Below are 14333 nucleotides of genomic sequence, written 5' to 3' on the forward strand. Positions count from 1 at the left end.
AGTCCTATGGTATGCAATCTTTTCATGGGGTTAGGACTCAAGGCTCTTCCTGGAATTGATCCTGGAGCCTGAACCCCCCAACCAAGTGCTCCATACAGACACTGGAAGTTTTTCTCTTTGAACCCAGCTCTGAAAGCTCAGCTGCCTTCACAGGGATGCAGATGGGGCGGGTATAGAGGCTCCCTTACAGAGCCGAGGAGCGAGCTGGGTGGGGTGGGGTGGTGGTCTCCTTGGGGGCTACTGGAATGCCTGGTGGAAACGAGGCAGGGTGGTGGTGCTCAGGCCAGAGGTGAAGACAGGAGGCAAGGAGTGCAGAGGCCCAAAATTCAGTGGACCCCCAGCCCCTGGGGAATCTTGAGGCTGAGCTTGCAAAGTGGTGAGCAGGGGCTGTGCCTCAGCTTGGGAGTAGCCCATGACCAGACCTCCTGTAGCCCCAGGTGGGTTACACGGGGGCAGGTTGAGTGGAAGAAAGCCCAGTAAGTGAGAGAAGTCCACATTAGCAGCGCAGAGGGCCTCAGAGAGGTTGGCGGGGCTCTTAGTGAGCAGTGCTTCATCTAGAAGAGCTGCAGCTGCCGCCGGCTGAGGTGAGGCAGGCTGGGGTTCGGCTGATGAGAGAGACAGACTTCCTGGAAGCTCCGCCAGAAAACTATCCACCTCCACTTTGGGCAATTTATCAGGCAAGTATGAGGTAGATCCAAGCTGGTATTTTGGAGGGAGCTGAGCAGGGGAAGAGATAGGCGAGGATTCCAGAGGGTAGCTCATACCCATGGGCAATGTGTTGTGCACCAGGGAGTGTGGCATACCCGTACTGGGCATGGTAGGGATGTGGGCACCATACATACCCATGGGCAACATGCCAGGAAAGGCCTTGGCCCCCATCACGTCCCGAGAGGCCATGCACAGCACAGGGCTCAGCTCTTCCTTTACGCTGACTGTGGAGCTGCAGCTGAGCAGGCCTAACATGTCCACTGGCTCTGTCTTAATCTTGAGCAGCTCCTGCGAGTGGCTCTTCTTGACATGCCGTGTCAGGTGGTCCTTGCGGCCAAACCTCTGGGCACAGTACTGACACAGGAAGTCCTTCCGGCCTGTGTGCACCACCAGGTGCCGCCGCACATCCTTACGAGTATAGAACCGCCGGTCGCAGTGATCACAGGGGTGCTTCTTCTCCTTGGCACCACCTGCTACCCGGCGTGAGTGGGCCTTTAGGTGCTCTAGCAGGGCCTGGGTACTCTCAAAGGTCTGGAGGCACACCTTGCAACTGAGGTCGCCACTGCTGGCAGCATGCATGGCCAGGTGGCGCCGGTAGCCCAGCTTTGTATTGTAATTCTTACCGCACTCAGAACAGTGGAGGGCCTCTTTGTTGGGGTCGTGGGTCTGCAAGTGGTTCCGCAGATGGTCCTTGCGATGAAACATCTTATCACAGTACATGCACTGGTGGGGTTTCTGGGCCGAGTGGGTGGCCATGTGCCTGGGGGTGGGGTTGGAGGACAGAGGAGAAAGCAGAAAGAGGGGAGATCACAAGGGCTGGCTGGACAACCGAGGTGTCCATTAACAGGGAATACGATATGAAAATGATAGTGGAGCCATACAATGGAATGCTATGCCAACTATATTCTACAGGTATCCTTGCCCACCAGCAAAATCACATATGTACTGCTATTCTTTGCAAAAAATCAGGAACAACCTGAACGTTCTTCAAGAAGGAACTGTTTAAACAAATTATGGACAGTCCATAAAATGACAACTTTTTAAAAAACATACCTACAGGGAACAAACTCCTATGATACAATAAATAGAAAAGAGCCAGGAGACAGAATACTGCATGTAAAATGGAATTATGTATATAAAAAAAGGAGGAAAAATATATGCACAATTGCTTGGATGAGCTTAAAGTATTTCCGAAAGGATATACAGGAAACTGAAAACAATGGGTGCCTAAGGGGAGAACTAGATGGGTAAATTTTCACTGTACCTTGGTATCTTGAATTTTGGAACTTTTGAATTTTGAATCATGTGAATGTATTTCCTTTTCAAAAAATTAAATTTAAAAAATAAAAAATGACAACAATAAAGGGAAAATGAAATATATCTAAACTTCCTGATCTAGAACAATCTCCCAAGATACATGGGACTAAGTGAAAAAAGGAAGATTCAATACAGTGTATGTAATGTACAATCTCTTTTGGAAAAAAGGAAAAGGAATACATGTTTGAATGTCTCAGGAAGGATACACAGGAAACTAACCCCACTGGCTGCCTTTGGGGAGAAAAAAGATGGGAATAGTGGTTTCAGGTAGGAGGACAATTCATTTTCACTGCATGCCCACTTGTACTATTTGAACTGTTTGCCATGTATACCAGTAAAAATTTAAAAAGTGTTTTAATGGTCTGGTACCTCAATGTCCCCTGATTTACTTTCTCCCACCTAGCTGAAAAGCAGCTCAGGAATTGCAATCCACAGTGCATTCAGAATCAACTCAGCAAGACTTGCTCTCCAGATGAGGAGGGTGGAGCGCAGGGCAGCCCCACATACAAGTCAGTAAGTGGCAGGGGTTGGATTTAAACCCAGACCTTCTTGAGGCCTGGGTTTACTCAGGTATGCCACAACTGTCTCTAGCATAGCATTCAGTGATCTTTTCTACCTGGAAGTATCAGACCCACTCATCACCCTCACATTAAATGCGAGTGTTCAGAGTGCTTGTACCTATGAGGGTTGCTGTTAACCTCCTGTGACATAATTGACATCATACAGTATGACGGGAGGAGTGGAGTGATCCACAGTCCATTTCCCTCATTTTGCAGGTGAGGAAACTGAGGCCCAAAGAGGTTTAGTAACTCACGTAAGGTCACACAGTGATTTATAGGTAAAACTTAGGGCTACTGCCTCCTGGACCAGATCATTTCCTACAGCCTCTCACTGTTTCCTGCAGCCTCCCATCGGCAAAGAGTGTGTCACTAAGAAAGTCTAAAAGGACAACCCTGACTGGACGCCATGTAAGACAGAGGAGCACACAGAGAATCAAAGTATTCCTGAAAACCACAGACCCGTCACAAGGCCAATCCTGACCACCACACTGCCCCATCACCTGTTTTAGTTCCTTCATACCAACCATGTTTTTCAGACAAGGAACTGAAGCTTTCTACAGTCATTTTGTCCATATAGTTACTTATTTGCTGTATGTCCTACTATTATATTGTAAACTCAAGGACCTCCATCTGTCTGGCTCACTTCTCTGTCCCTAGAACCAAGTACAATGTCTGGTATATAAAAGAAGCTCAATAAATAATAGATGGAATAAACAAATGGATGGTTGGATTACTGTGTATCAGGCATATCAAATTCATTGATAAAGGGCATGTTCATGGGTCCCCTGATGGAAAGGCAAGGATAAAATCAAAAGAGCTTTAGACCAGGGCTCCCTTCCCCCGCAAAGCAATCAAAGCTGCTGTGCTATGTCACCTTTATACCCGAGCCTTTACATTCTATTTCACTTTAAGTGAAAGGTTCAGAAAAATCACTGACCCAAAGGACACCAGGAATTCTACAGAGACAGAAGACTTGGAGTGACAGGCTGGTTCAGTAGAAGAGGCACTGCAGGACCTAGAACTGAACTTGGCACCTAAGAAACTATATGATCTTAGGTTAGTTACTTCCCCTCTCTGAGCCTCCACTTCAAAATTTACAGACTGGACCGGAGGATCTCCTTTTCCTTCTAAGGTTCTAAGATTGACTTTTAACTTTCAGCTAATATTCTCAACATTACACTGACAGGCATGGAGAAAGTAGTATTAAAAAACTGTTCAGTCTAGTCTGTTTGTGGCTGTCTGATAATATACCCACCAGATTCTAGTTTTTGAATAAAAAAATCACCATTATTTTTTAGCAAGTGACCAAAAATCGTTGGTTTTCAGGAGACACTTGTGGGACAAGTTAACCCACACTCCTTTGCTACAGATAAAGCCCCACAATCAGTGGGGTCCCCCTGCCTTTGTCCTCTGGGAACCTTAGGGCAAGAAGAGGTCTGGATGTGTCACCTACCTATACAGCTTGTACTTGGAGGCAAAAGCCTTGCCACAGTGCAGCTGAGGGCAGCTATATGGTCTCTGCTCTGGATGGGGGAGGCTGTGAGGCCTCAGCTTCTCCCCATTTGAGAAGGGCGTCCCAGAGATTTCACATTGGCACTTCACTTGACTCTCCGCCTCCCGGCCCCGAGGCCTGGGAACTAGTTTCCAGCCCACTTCCTCCTCCTGCTTTGCATCTTGAATCCAGGGGGGGACGCTGGTGAAAAATGTGGTCATGGCAAGGCTAATGGCGAAGGGCCATGTTATTCAGAAAGCCTCCCCATCAGCTCCACACAGGCTCTCTGCTCTGTCACAGCCTCCAACGCAGCCTTCAGAAAACAATCTCTTCACCTGAAACATCAGAACACCTGGTGTTAGGGAGCCCAATGCCATAAAAACAGTGGCTCTGGAGGCAGACAGATTCCCGTTCCAATCCCAGCCCTTCCCCTTAGAAGCTGTGTGACTTCCAGCTTACTTCCTGAGCTGTTTTCCCATTTTTCAAATGGGCTTAATAATCCCCTAAATCAAGGAATGTTTTGTGGATTAAATGAGTTAAAATGAATATAAAGCATTCAGCAGAAGTGCTCAATGATAACTACTATTACTAGTACCATCTGGGCTAATAAGAAACAAGATAACCTATGGAAGTAAAAGCCCAAAAATTCCAACCTTTTCCTTCTGACTTAATTTTTATATCATTTCCTAGAGTAGCAGTCCCTCCTCCCTACCTCCCCCTTGTACAACACTTTCCTTATAGAAGTTCTAAGGAACAATAACATGTCCAAAAGGCAACAGAGAAAGAAGGAGAAGGGTTTACTTAGGAAATTTACACCCTGCGAAGTCAGTCCCTGTTCTAGAAACTGGGGCTGGATCTGTTTCTTAGCAGCATATCAGTATCAGGAAGTTTTGTCAGAGGAGGCAATGGCACTCAGCATTTCCCCTAAACCAGTACTGGTTCCACCCAGACCTCCACCACCTCTCTGGGTCTCTTGGTCTTGGAGCCCAGAACAGGCCTCTTCAGCAAAACCTGCCTAACACCCCAGGGTGCTGAGTGACACCTCCTATGGACCCTGAAAGCACATGTGCATTTCTCCATTATGAGCAGGTAATAGACTTGTATTACAGTTAGTCTCCTCCCCCAGACTCTAATTCTTTAAGGGCCCAAACCATCTTTCTCTTATCCCCATAAACCTAGCACCTAGAAAAGGAGTCTCAATGTTTTCTTTTAGATGAGTAAATTAGTCAGTGAGTGCAAACTGGTTCTCAGCGGCTAACTTATGCCCAGGAAGTTCCAGTTTAAATTGGATTCCCAGCCCTTCCAAAGTAGATAGCCAAAATTCTAAATTCTGATCCTTTTTTCTTGTTGGGCAGAAGTGGTAGCAGGGAGGGAGGAGGCTGGAGCAAGGGGTGACATGACTCTTTTCCTGGCAGCAACTCAAAAGAAAAGAGGATGGAGGTTACTGTATTGACCCTCAAAAGGGGGATAACAGACCCACAGTCATACTCATAAGCTCACCACAGATTACCAACCGCTATGCAACCTGCTACAACAGGGGGATTCCCTTTGAAGAGGTCCTGCCAAAATTTGGTCATGAAGCCTTTCCCATGTGAAGGGAGCAATGGCAGTGTCTGGGGATTGTCCACAAGGATCTGGGGAGGGCTTCAACCACACAAACTAGCTGTGGACCACAAAATGCTTGCTCAGCTCATTAGCACCTGCTGCTTACAGTGACCATTTCATGCAACAGGCTGGCCGTGAACAAGAGGATGGGATCAGTGGGTTCATGCCCCAGAGAGCTTTGCTCATCATTAACATGAGCTATGTCTGTTCAGGAACCATTCCTCTTGTTAAAGAAACACTGCAATGTAATACGATAAACACTTCCCCATCATGAGTGGAGATTTGCCTAGAAAGATCTACACAAAGGTGGCTACATTTTGCATGAGTCACATGCTGGGGAGGGGAAGGTAGTAATAAAAACAAGTCCCACTTGCGCCTTTAAGTCATCATGGCATATATGCCTGCTTCACTATAAACCTCAAAGGCCTCTGACAACTACGTTTCAATGTTTAAGTCCCTTCTTCCTTCTCAAAGAGGGTGGAATTACCCATTTACAATACCAGCGATTACTATGCACCATGGAATTGGGTAGTGAGCAAGCATAAGTATGAACATCTAGTTTGGAGAGGGGAGGGATACCCTTTACCTTCAATGTCAAATTCTGGTCCTCCTTGATCTCTGAAATCATGAGCCTCAGCCTCTGGGAATTTGGGAATGGCAGCCAAGGGAAGCAAGTCACATCACTCTGGCTGATGAGAGAGGGGAGCCTAGCCCTGGAAATTCCGCACAAACTCAGAAAGAGAATGGTATGTCCCCCCACCTCCCACACAGTCCAACTCATCTGTTCTCCTGAACAAGCACAAACAAGACAACAGTTTAGTATGCTGTTACTGAAAGAGTGAGTAATGGGCTTCTAGGAAAGAGACTGGTGGTGGTTAAGAAGAGCTCACGAGTTTGTACTGATACAGAGAACCAATGGAAGAGAGTGGTAGCCATATGCTCTGCTTTTAATGGGGCAGTGGCTTTAAAAAGAAAACACCAACATCCTGATCCTACTCTCTGAAGCTTTTAAAATGCACAGTCAAGTCTTTACCTAAGTTCAGCGGCAGGCTGCTGGACAACCAAAGCTGCTAGTGTTACCTTGGGAACCCTTTTGGGGTTCTAGTCTCTCTTTTCCTGTCCTCTGTCTGCAAACTCCTATGATCCAAGGGAGATTCCTGGGCTTGTCTCACATAATCAGAAGCCCTGTGCCTTTCGACTTCTCCTTTCTCGCAAAATTGTGAAGGAATTCTGCTTCTCTTTCAAAGCTGCTCTTCTGGTCTCAAGCTCTAACCTTAACAACTATCGAGAACCTGACAGAACCTGTTCCCATAAAACAAACACAATCCCTCCCATTTGCCAGTGTAATTCAGTATATTTTCACCCTAAGATTCCTCCTAGCGCCTGATCTGAAGGGGGAGGTAGCGTGGAAAGAACCTTGGACTTGGTGTTAGAAGAGCTGCCACTTAGTGGCCCTGAAACCGTGGGCAGATTACTCCAATCTTTGAAGGTCGGTTTCCCCAATTTCTAAATTAGACTTCTTCTACCTATAGGATTCTTGTGAAGAATTATGTGAAATAATATACTATTCTTCAAAGTGTCTGGCATAAAATGTGTGCTGAATACATGGAGTGCCCTCTCTGAGGACTAAATTGCATCCGCTGGTTTTCCACATGGGATGTGAGTACTTCTCCCCACTCCTTCACCCCTCCCCCCCTTAAGTTACTTCTCAGGCCTCAGAGTGCATTTCCTTCCCTTCCCAACATCTCCCCAGAATAGGGCCTTCCCCTTTTCCCTCAGAACTAACCCTCAGCACATCCCCTCTAACAAGACCCCTTACTTTTACCTTCCTCCAGCATTATCTCCTGGGCCAGTGTTCTCTCATACCCAGATGCCCACTTTAGGAACCCCTTCAATTATTAAGGCTCCATATCCCAAAGAGGATTGCCTGTTAAAACTGTGACCCTGTTTGAAAGCTGAAATGGAGACAAATTGCTCCCCAGCCAGTCTGTCCTCTGTTATATGCCATGCTGCCTGGTGCCCTCTGACGAAACTAAGTTTTTATGGTTACATCATCTCTATAGAAACTGCATTCTTTCTCCATTATATTAGCCTGTTTCCTCATCTGTAAAGCTAAAAATACTTACCTCACAGGGTTGTTGTGAGGATTATTTTAGTTAGGTATGCAAAGGGCTAGGCACAGGGCTTGGTCCGCTCTAAGTACCCAACAAAAGGCAGCTATTATCTTTGTCTTTGTATTGAGTTGCATGTTCCCACCTTCTGCGGCCTCACTGGAACCCCCCCCCCATACTGTTAAGAGATAGCCCTCCTCCCCTGCAGAAAGGGAAGAGTTAATCTCTGAGTGTTCTTAACCAGAGAGACCCACAGAGGATTAACAGCTCCACTTCAGTGACTACCCTAAAATAGCTTTTATCCCTCCTGCCCAAGAGCTACTTGGGGATCTAAAGAACTCAATTCAACACCTGCTGAGGAGGAAACACACCCAGGAACAGTCCTTGGGGTGGACAGAACCTTCCCTTAAGTAGAACCCAAAATAGCAACTGGGAAATTATAAATAAACTTAGAGGGGATAAAACAGGTCCCGACCTGGGTACCAGAACCAAATCCAAAAAGACACTTGGGCTGGCTGGAAAACAGTGGGAAGGAAAGGAAGAACAGGAATAGCTATCTTCTCACTCACTCACAGATGGACACACACATATACACACAGTCTAGAGTGGTGTGAGAATTAAATTACAGAGAGGCTGGAGAGTCTCGATGACTTGCATCATTCCAAGAGACATCAAACAGGATTAGCAGGGGTTGGATTTACTCTCAGGTTGGCAGTTCTTCTGTCAGTGTAGATGGGCCCTCTTTGGAGTCTCTTTGATTCACCATTTCCTCTGATTCCTACTGCCTCCCACTCCTGAGGAGGCCTTTAGCAAATGGCTGCAACTAACTACAGTCCTACTTTAGAGGGGAGGAAACCCGATCAGACACTACCCCTCCCCACCGGGTGGCCTCACCTTGTTGGCAGGAGGGAGATGGTTAGAAACCCAAGGCCAGATCAGTCTCTATCATGGTCCCAGGCTGACAGATGGAAAAACACACAAGCCAGGAAACAGGCTACACTTGCAGGTGTAAAGCACCAACAACTCCTGCACCTCTGTTGCCCCCTTATCCCCTGCCTTACAGTTCCCTTTTCTCCACCAAGCTGGAGCCATGGTGTGGGACTGGATTTGGAGAGAACCCAGCCTCGCTCCCGCATCAGCTTTTTTACCACCCCACTGTGTGGTGGGTAAAGCCAAATACCCATGAAGTTGGGAGATATGGAAGCGGACTGCAGGCAGAAAAGGGATGGAAATTCAAGAAGTATGGAAGGGGGTCTCAAGAATGAGAAGGAAGGGCAAGTATGGTAAAGACTCATAAGCAAGTTATCCGGGTCTCTAATGGACCTCCAAAAGAAAGCGATAGGAGGATTATAAGGGTTGGAGGGCTCCAGGGACTGAGGAGAGTCAGACATGAATTCCCTGAATTTCAAGAGGTTCTCAAAACGGGTATCCAGATGGAAGATGTTTAAGGTTTGGGGGTATGGTCGCTAAAGAGGGAACTACAGGTAGAGCTTATTTGGGTTCTCCAAACCTAAATATTTGAGAAAATCCTCTAAAAGGGTTATGTGGGTCTAGAAAATAAAACAGAGAGTAAATAGGGGACTTCTGGGAGCAGGAAAGAGGGGTTATGTGGGTCCGGGTAGGCGTGTCAGAGGAGAGGGAGCAGGTGCAGCTTATCTGCGTCCCCCAGACCCGAGTCCCTAGTAAAGTCAGCAGCGTGTTATCTGGGTCTCCAGAGAGACTCCAGGGTCGGGAGTGGGGGACCCTCAGGGACTGCGTCTCCTAGTCTCGGAAAGGAAGAGCCAACGGGGCTTCTCCGGGACCCCCAGATCTTGGTACGCGATCCCGGGAGGGTTTTCGTCACCCTGGGGTGTAAATGGGCCCGGGTTGACGCGGAGGGGGCCCCAGGTCGTGGTATGGACGACCGCGCTGAGCGGCCCGAGACGAGGGGCGCCGCCGCTCAGGTGGCGGGCGCGCGGGCGCAGAGAGACGGACCCCGCCCCGCTCCCCGCCGTCCTTCCGGGCCCTCGCCGGCACTTACCGCGCTCGGAGCCCCGCGCTGCGGGCCGGGCCGCGCTCGGGCTCCGCCAGGCCCGCTCAGGCCCCGGTAGTGGCGGCGGTCGGGCCATTGTGCGGTGCATTGTGGGAGCTGCGCGAGCGGGCGCTCGAGCCGTGGAGGGGGCGGTGCCGCGAGCTCTCTATGGTCCCACTCGCCCGCGGGCTAGAGCGGCCGGGGCGGTGCGCGGGCGGCGCGCGGGGACAGCCGGGAGCGGGGCGGCTCCTTGCGCCCCTCAGTCGCTTACCGCTTCCGCGCCGCGGCGCTCTAGGGCTCCGGACCCGACATGGACGCCGCCGCGTGGGCAGCGTCGCTTCTATCGCCGCGCCTGTCCCTCCTGCTGCTGCTTTTGCCGCTCCCGGGGCTACCTGTGGGCTCCTGGGACCCGGCCGGTTACCTGCTCTACTGCCCCTGCATGGGTAAGGCCTCCCGAGCCCTCCGCTCACAGGGGAAACTGAGGCCCGTAGAGAAGCCACGCCTCCGAGGCGCCCAGCGATGTCTTGACAGGTCCAGGGGCTAGCCCAGTGTGGAGGCACGGTCTACTCCTCTCCTCTCTGTCCAAGTTGTAAGACCATTGAAGGGGTCCCCACGCCCATCCTTCCATTTGACGGAAGAGAAAACTGAGTCCGAGAGAGGTCACGTGTCTTCAGCAAGGGCCTGGATTTGTGATGGGTGGAGTTAGTGTCTAAACCAGCCCCTAGTCCAGTAAACAAAGTTAATGGGGCAGGACTTGATGTCGCTGACCCACGCTGGCTCCGGGCAATTCTTTCGTTCATTCAACAGATATTTATCGGTCTCCTATTCTGCACTGGCCCTGTTCTGCCCTGGAGTACCGCAGTGAATAAGACAACAAAACTCCCTGCCCTTGTAGAAACTTCATTTTAGTTTGGGGAGACAGACAATAAAAGTAGGCATTAAAAAATAAGTAAATTTCTTAGTATCTTAGAAGGCGATCAATGCTATGGAAAAAAAAAAAATAGAGCAGGGTAAGGGGGAATGTAAGGGAAAGTTTAGGGGTGCAATTCAAATAGGGTGATAGATCATCACTATAGAAGTCATTCCTTCTTAAAACCCTTCAGTGGCTTCCAGATTCCTGACCACCGCCTTCAAGCCTCCGCATGATTTGGCCCCTGATGGTCAGGTCATCACCACACCCTCCGCTTCTAACATACTGATCTCTTTTTCTGATCTTCAGATATTCTCAGGTCCTCCAGCCTGTGCTAGCGAATGTGCTGGTTACTCTGCCTAGAAGGACCTCTCCTTCCCCTCCTTCATGTCTCAACTTAAATGTCACCAGAAAGGACTTTGCTGACCTCAACCCAAATAACTGCCTCATTCTGCATTACAAACGTGTTTCATTTCTTTCTTGCAATTATCAAAATTTATCATTATATACTTATTTGCCTACATGTTTAGTGTCCCCCCAGGCTGTGAGGGCCTTGAGGGCAGAAGAGATCTTGACTTCTTGCTCGCTCCTGTACCCCAGTACCTAGCACAGAGCCTGGCAGATTATGGCCTCTCAATAATATTTGTGGAATGAAAGAATGGATGCCATGCAGGGGCTAACAACAAGAATCAGACAGAGTCCTTACTCCTAAGGCATCCACAGGCTAGCGAAACAGCCATTGCAGAGGCCAGGAAGCGGGAAAGCACATTGAAGGAAAAGGGAAGGACCGTAACTCAAATCCAAGGTGGGAGGTAAAGGAGGGAGAGTGAGTATGGTAGGGGGGTGGTGAAAAGGTCCTATTGAATGAGGCCCTGGAGTTGCCCCTTAATTCACAGATTTGTTGTTCACAAACCCAGGCAGTTGGGTACTGTGCTGCCACATGGCTGAGGGAACAAAAGGAACAAAGGCATGGGATGGGGATGAGTAGTGTAGAACAGACTTGAGAAACAGCAAGGAACGTGGAGTGGCTGAGGCAGAAGGGGCAGGGCCTGAAGGGCTTCAAACACCAGAGCCGGGAGTCCAGTCTGGATCCCATACTGCCAGCTCCCCTGGCTCTCCTTGGACTCCTGTCCCTCCCTACCCTTGCTTCTGTCTCCTTTCTGAGCCCTGCATACCCCAAGCCCTAGATGCCTCAGGCCTCACCTCACCCCCAGTGTGCCATTTCTAGGACGCTTCGGGAACCAGGCCGATCACTTCTTGGGCTCCCTGGCATTTGCAAAGCTGCTGAACCGTACCCTGGCTGTACCCCCCTGGATTGAGTACCAGCATCACAAGCCTCCCTTCACCAATGTGCGTACCTCCTGTGACCTTGGCCCTTGTCCACCCTTTCCCAAGCCTTCTCACCTCTGCTTGACCCCCAAGTCCTTCTCTGGACTTTACCTCCCACTCCCCCAGGCTTGCCCTTCCCTCTACCCAGTACTGTCTTCCCTGGAATAACAATGGTTAACATTTATGCAGTGCCTGCTGTGTGCCAGGTACTCTTCTGAGCACCACATGAGAATTCACTCATTTCTCCCTCACCACATCCCTTTGAGGTAAGTGTGCTATGATCAGTTTTGAAGGAGAAACTGTGACAGAGGTTAGTGAATAATTTGCCCATGGCCATAAACCCAGGCGGTCTGGTATCGCACTACCTCTCAGCCCATCCCCTTTGGACCAATGGTATGCACAGAGGATGGGACCAACCAGGGCTGGAAATGGAGACTTTAGGTTCAGGTCACAGGCTCTGGAGTCAGACAGATGTGGACTCGAATTCCAGCTCTGCCACTAACAAGCTGTGCTACCTTGGACAAGTTCCCTAACCTCTCTGAACCTGTTTCCTTATTTACAAAACTCGAAGATTACTGGGAAGGTTTTAACTGAGATAACTGGGCTTATGTATAAAGAGCTTAGAACAGTGCCTGGGGTGAAGTAAGTGCTTGTCTTGCCACACTTACCCCTTCCCTGTGTTCTTCATTATCTAGAAAGCATGCCTTTGTGTGTGCTGGTCCCCCTGGCTGGAGTGCCCTTTCTCTTCCCCTGCCATCTGTACCTGACGAACTCTTCCTAGTCCATCAAGTTGCCACCTAAATGCCTTTGCCTGGGAACAGCCCAAGCCCCAATCGCTAGTTGGGTTAATGCCGCTTTGTGGAGTCTCCCTTGGCATCCTCTGTTTCCACTGGTGATTCTCCACAGTCTTGTAATTCCTTGCTGGTTCTTCGTGTCCTTCACTTCCCCTAAGAGCTCAGGGATGACAGGGGCTCCGTCTGTCTTTGTTCACAGTCTATTCCAAGGTGCCAGCGCTTAGTAGGAACTAAATTAATATTTAGTTAATTGACTTAAAATATTTTTTAATAGACTTCAAAAATTATACTGACTTTGCTCAAAACAGTGCATTTCATTCTTATAGCCTGTTTCTCTGCATAGGTTTTTTGTTTGTTTGTTTGTTTGTTTGTTTTTCTGTTTCATGCCTGTATTTAGAGAGGTTGTAATGGTTTCAAGTTAAGAGCCAGAGTCCCTGAGATCATAGCCTGGCTTGGCCACTTGGGCAGGGTTTTTTTTTTTTTTAATAATTAAATTCGGTTTTATTGAGATATGTTCACATACCATACAATCATCCATGGTGTATAATCAGCTGTTCACAGTACCATCATATAGTTGTACATTCATCACCCCAATCTATTTTTGAACCTTTTCCTAACACAAGAAACAATAAGAATAAAAAATAAAAATAAAAAAAGAATACCCAAATGATCCCCCCATCCCACTCCATTTTTCATTTAGTTTTTGTCCCCATTTTTCTACTCATCCATCCACACACTGGATAAAGGGAGTGCAATCCACAAGGTTTTCACAATCACAATGTCACCGCTTGTAAGCCACATTGTTATGCAGTCGTCTGCAAGAGCCAAGGCCAGTGGGTTGGAGTTTGATGGTTTCAGGTATTTACTTCCAGCCATCCAAATTCACTAAAACATAGAAAGGGATATCTATATAGTGCATAAGAATACCCACCAGAGTGACCTCTTGACTCCATTTGAAATCTCTCAGCCGCTAAAGCTTTATTTCATTTCATTTCGCTTCTCCCTTTTCGTCAAGAAGATGTTCTCAATCCCATGATGCCGGGTCCAGATTCATCCCCAGGAGTCATATCCTGCGTTGCCAGGGAGATTTACACCCCTGGAAGTCAAATCCCACATAGCAGGGAGGGCAGTGAGTTCACCTGCCGAGTTGGCTTTAGAGATAGAGGGCTCTTGGGCAGGGTTCTTGACCTCTCTGTCCCAGTTTCCTCATCTTTAAAATAGGCTGGTACTATTTGCTACTGCCTCCCAGGGTGAGAACCAAGTGAGCTTGAGCTATCATTTGTAACATGCTTTGAGCATTGTAGGTCTTTTGAATCAGATGAGCTCATCAGTGTAAAGTGGCTTAGACACAGGAAGTCTTCAGTAACTGGGGGCCATGGATGTTGTTTTACGCTTAACTGTCACAGTTTAGACCTTGCCCATCTGTCTCCCTCTGACTTGCTTGCTCTCTCCCCTTGCCTCCTCAGCCATGAGTCTCCACTTCCTTGCTTCCTATG

General features: G+C 48.4%; 2 protein-coding genes across 4 annotated transcripts in view; one reads left to right on the forward strand and one right to left on the reverse strand.

The window, feature by feature from the left end:
• Positions 1-9944, reverse strand: PLAGL2 (PLAG1 like zinc finger 2). Of its 2 annotated transcripts, XM_037810974.1 has the most exons (3): positions 9814-9944; positions 4039-4412; positions 1-1468 (listed from the first exon to the last, which is right to left on the reverse strand). In XM_037810974.1, exons 2-3 carry the CDS (start codon positions 4296-4298, stop codon positions 238-240), a joined length of 1491 nt encoding a protein of 496 aa, XP_037666902.1. In that variant the 5' UTR covers positions 4299-4412; positions 9814-9944; the 3' UTR covers positions 1-237. The 2 variants fall into 2 exon arrangements, with proteins under 2 accessions (XP_037666902.1, XP_037666903.1); XM_037810975.1 differs by lacking the exon at positions 4039-4412 and having other exon boundaries at positions 9814-9902.
• Positions 9900-14333, forward strand: part of POFUT1 (protein O-fucosyltransferase 1) — a 24301-nt gene continuing 19867 nt past the window's right edge. The window contains exons 1-2 of one of the 2 annotated variants that reach the window (XM_037810977.1): positions 9900-10247; positions 11943-12064. In XM_037810977.1, coding sequence (XP_037666905.1) covers positions 10115-10247; positions 11943-12064 — 255 coding nt within the window. In that variant the 5' untranslated portion in view covers positions 9900-10114. The remainder of the gene's footprint in view (positions 10248-11942; positions 12065-14333) is intronic. The other variant, XM_037810976.1, reaches the window with a different exon arrangement.

This window comes from Choloepus didactylus, chromosome 19 (genome assembly GCF_015220235.1).
Source record: "Choloepus didactylus isolate mChoDid1 chromosome 19, mChoDid1.pri, whole genome shotgun sequence".
NCBI classification, from domain to species: Eukaryota; Metazoa; Chordata; class Mammalia; order Pilosa; family Megalonychidae; genus Choloepus; species Choloepus didactylus.

Coding starts and splice junctions, on each gene's coding strand:
- PLAGL2 (XM_037810974.1), bottom strand. CDS start 4,298: ATGACCACATTTTTCACCAGCGTCCCCCCCTGGATTCAAGATGCAAAG. Junction 1,469..4,038: donor TCCAAGTACAAGCTGTATAG/GTAGGTGACACA, acceptor CCCCACCCCCAG/GCACATGGCCACCCACTCGG.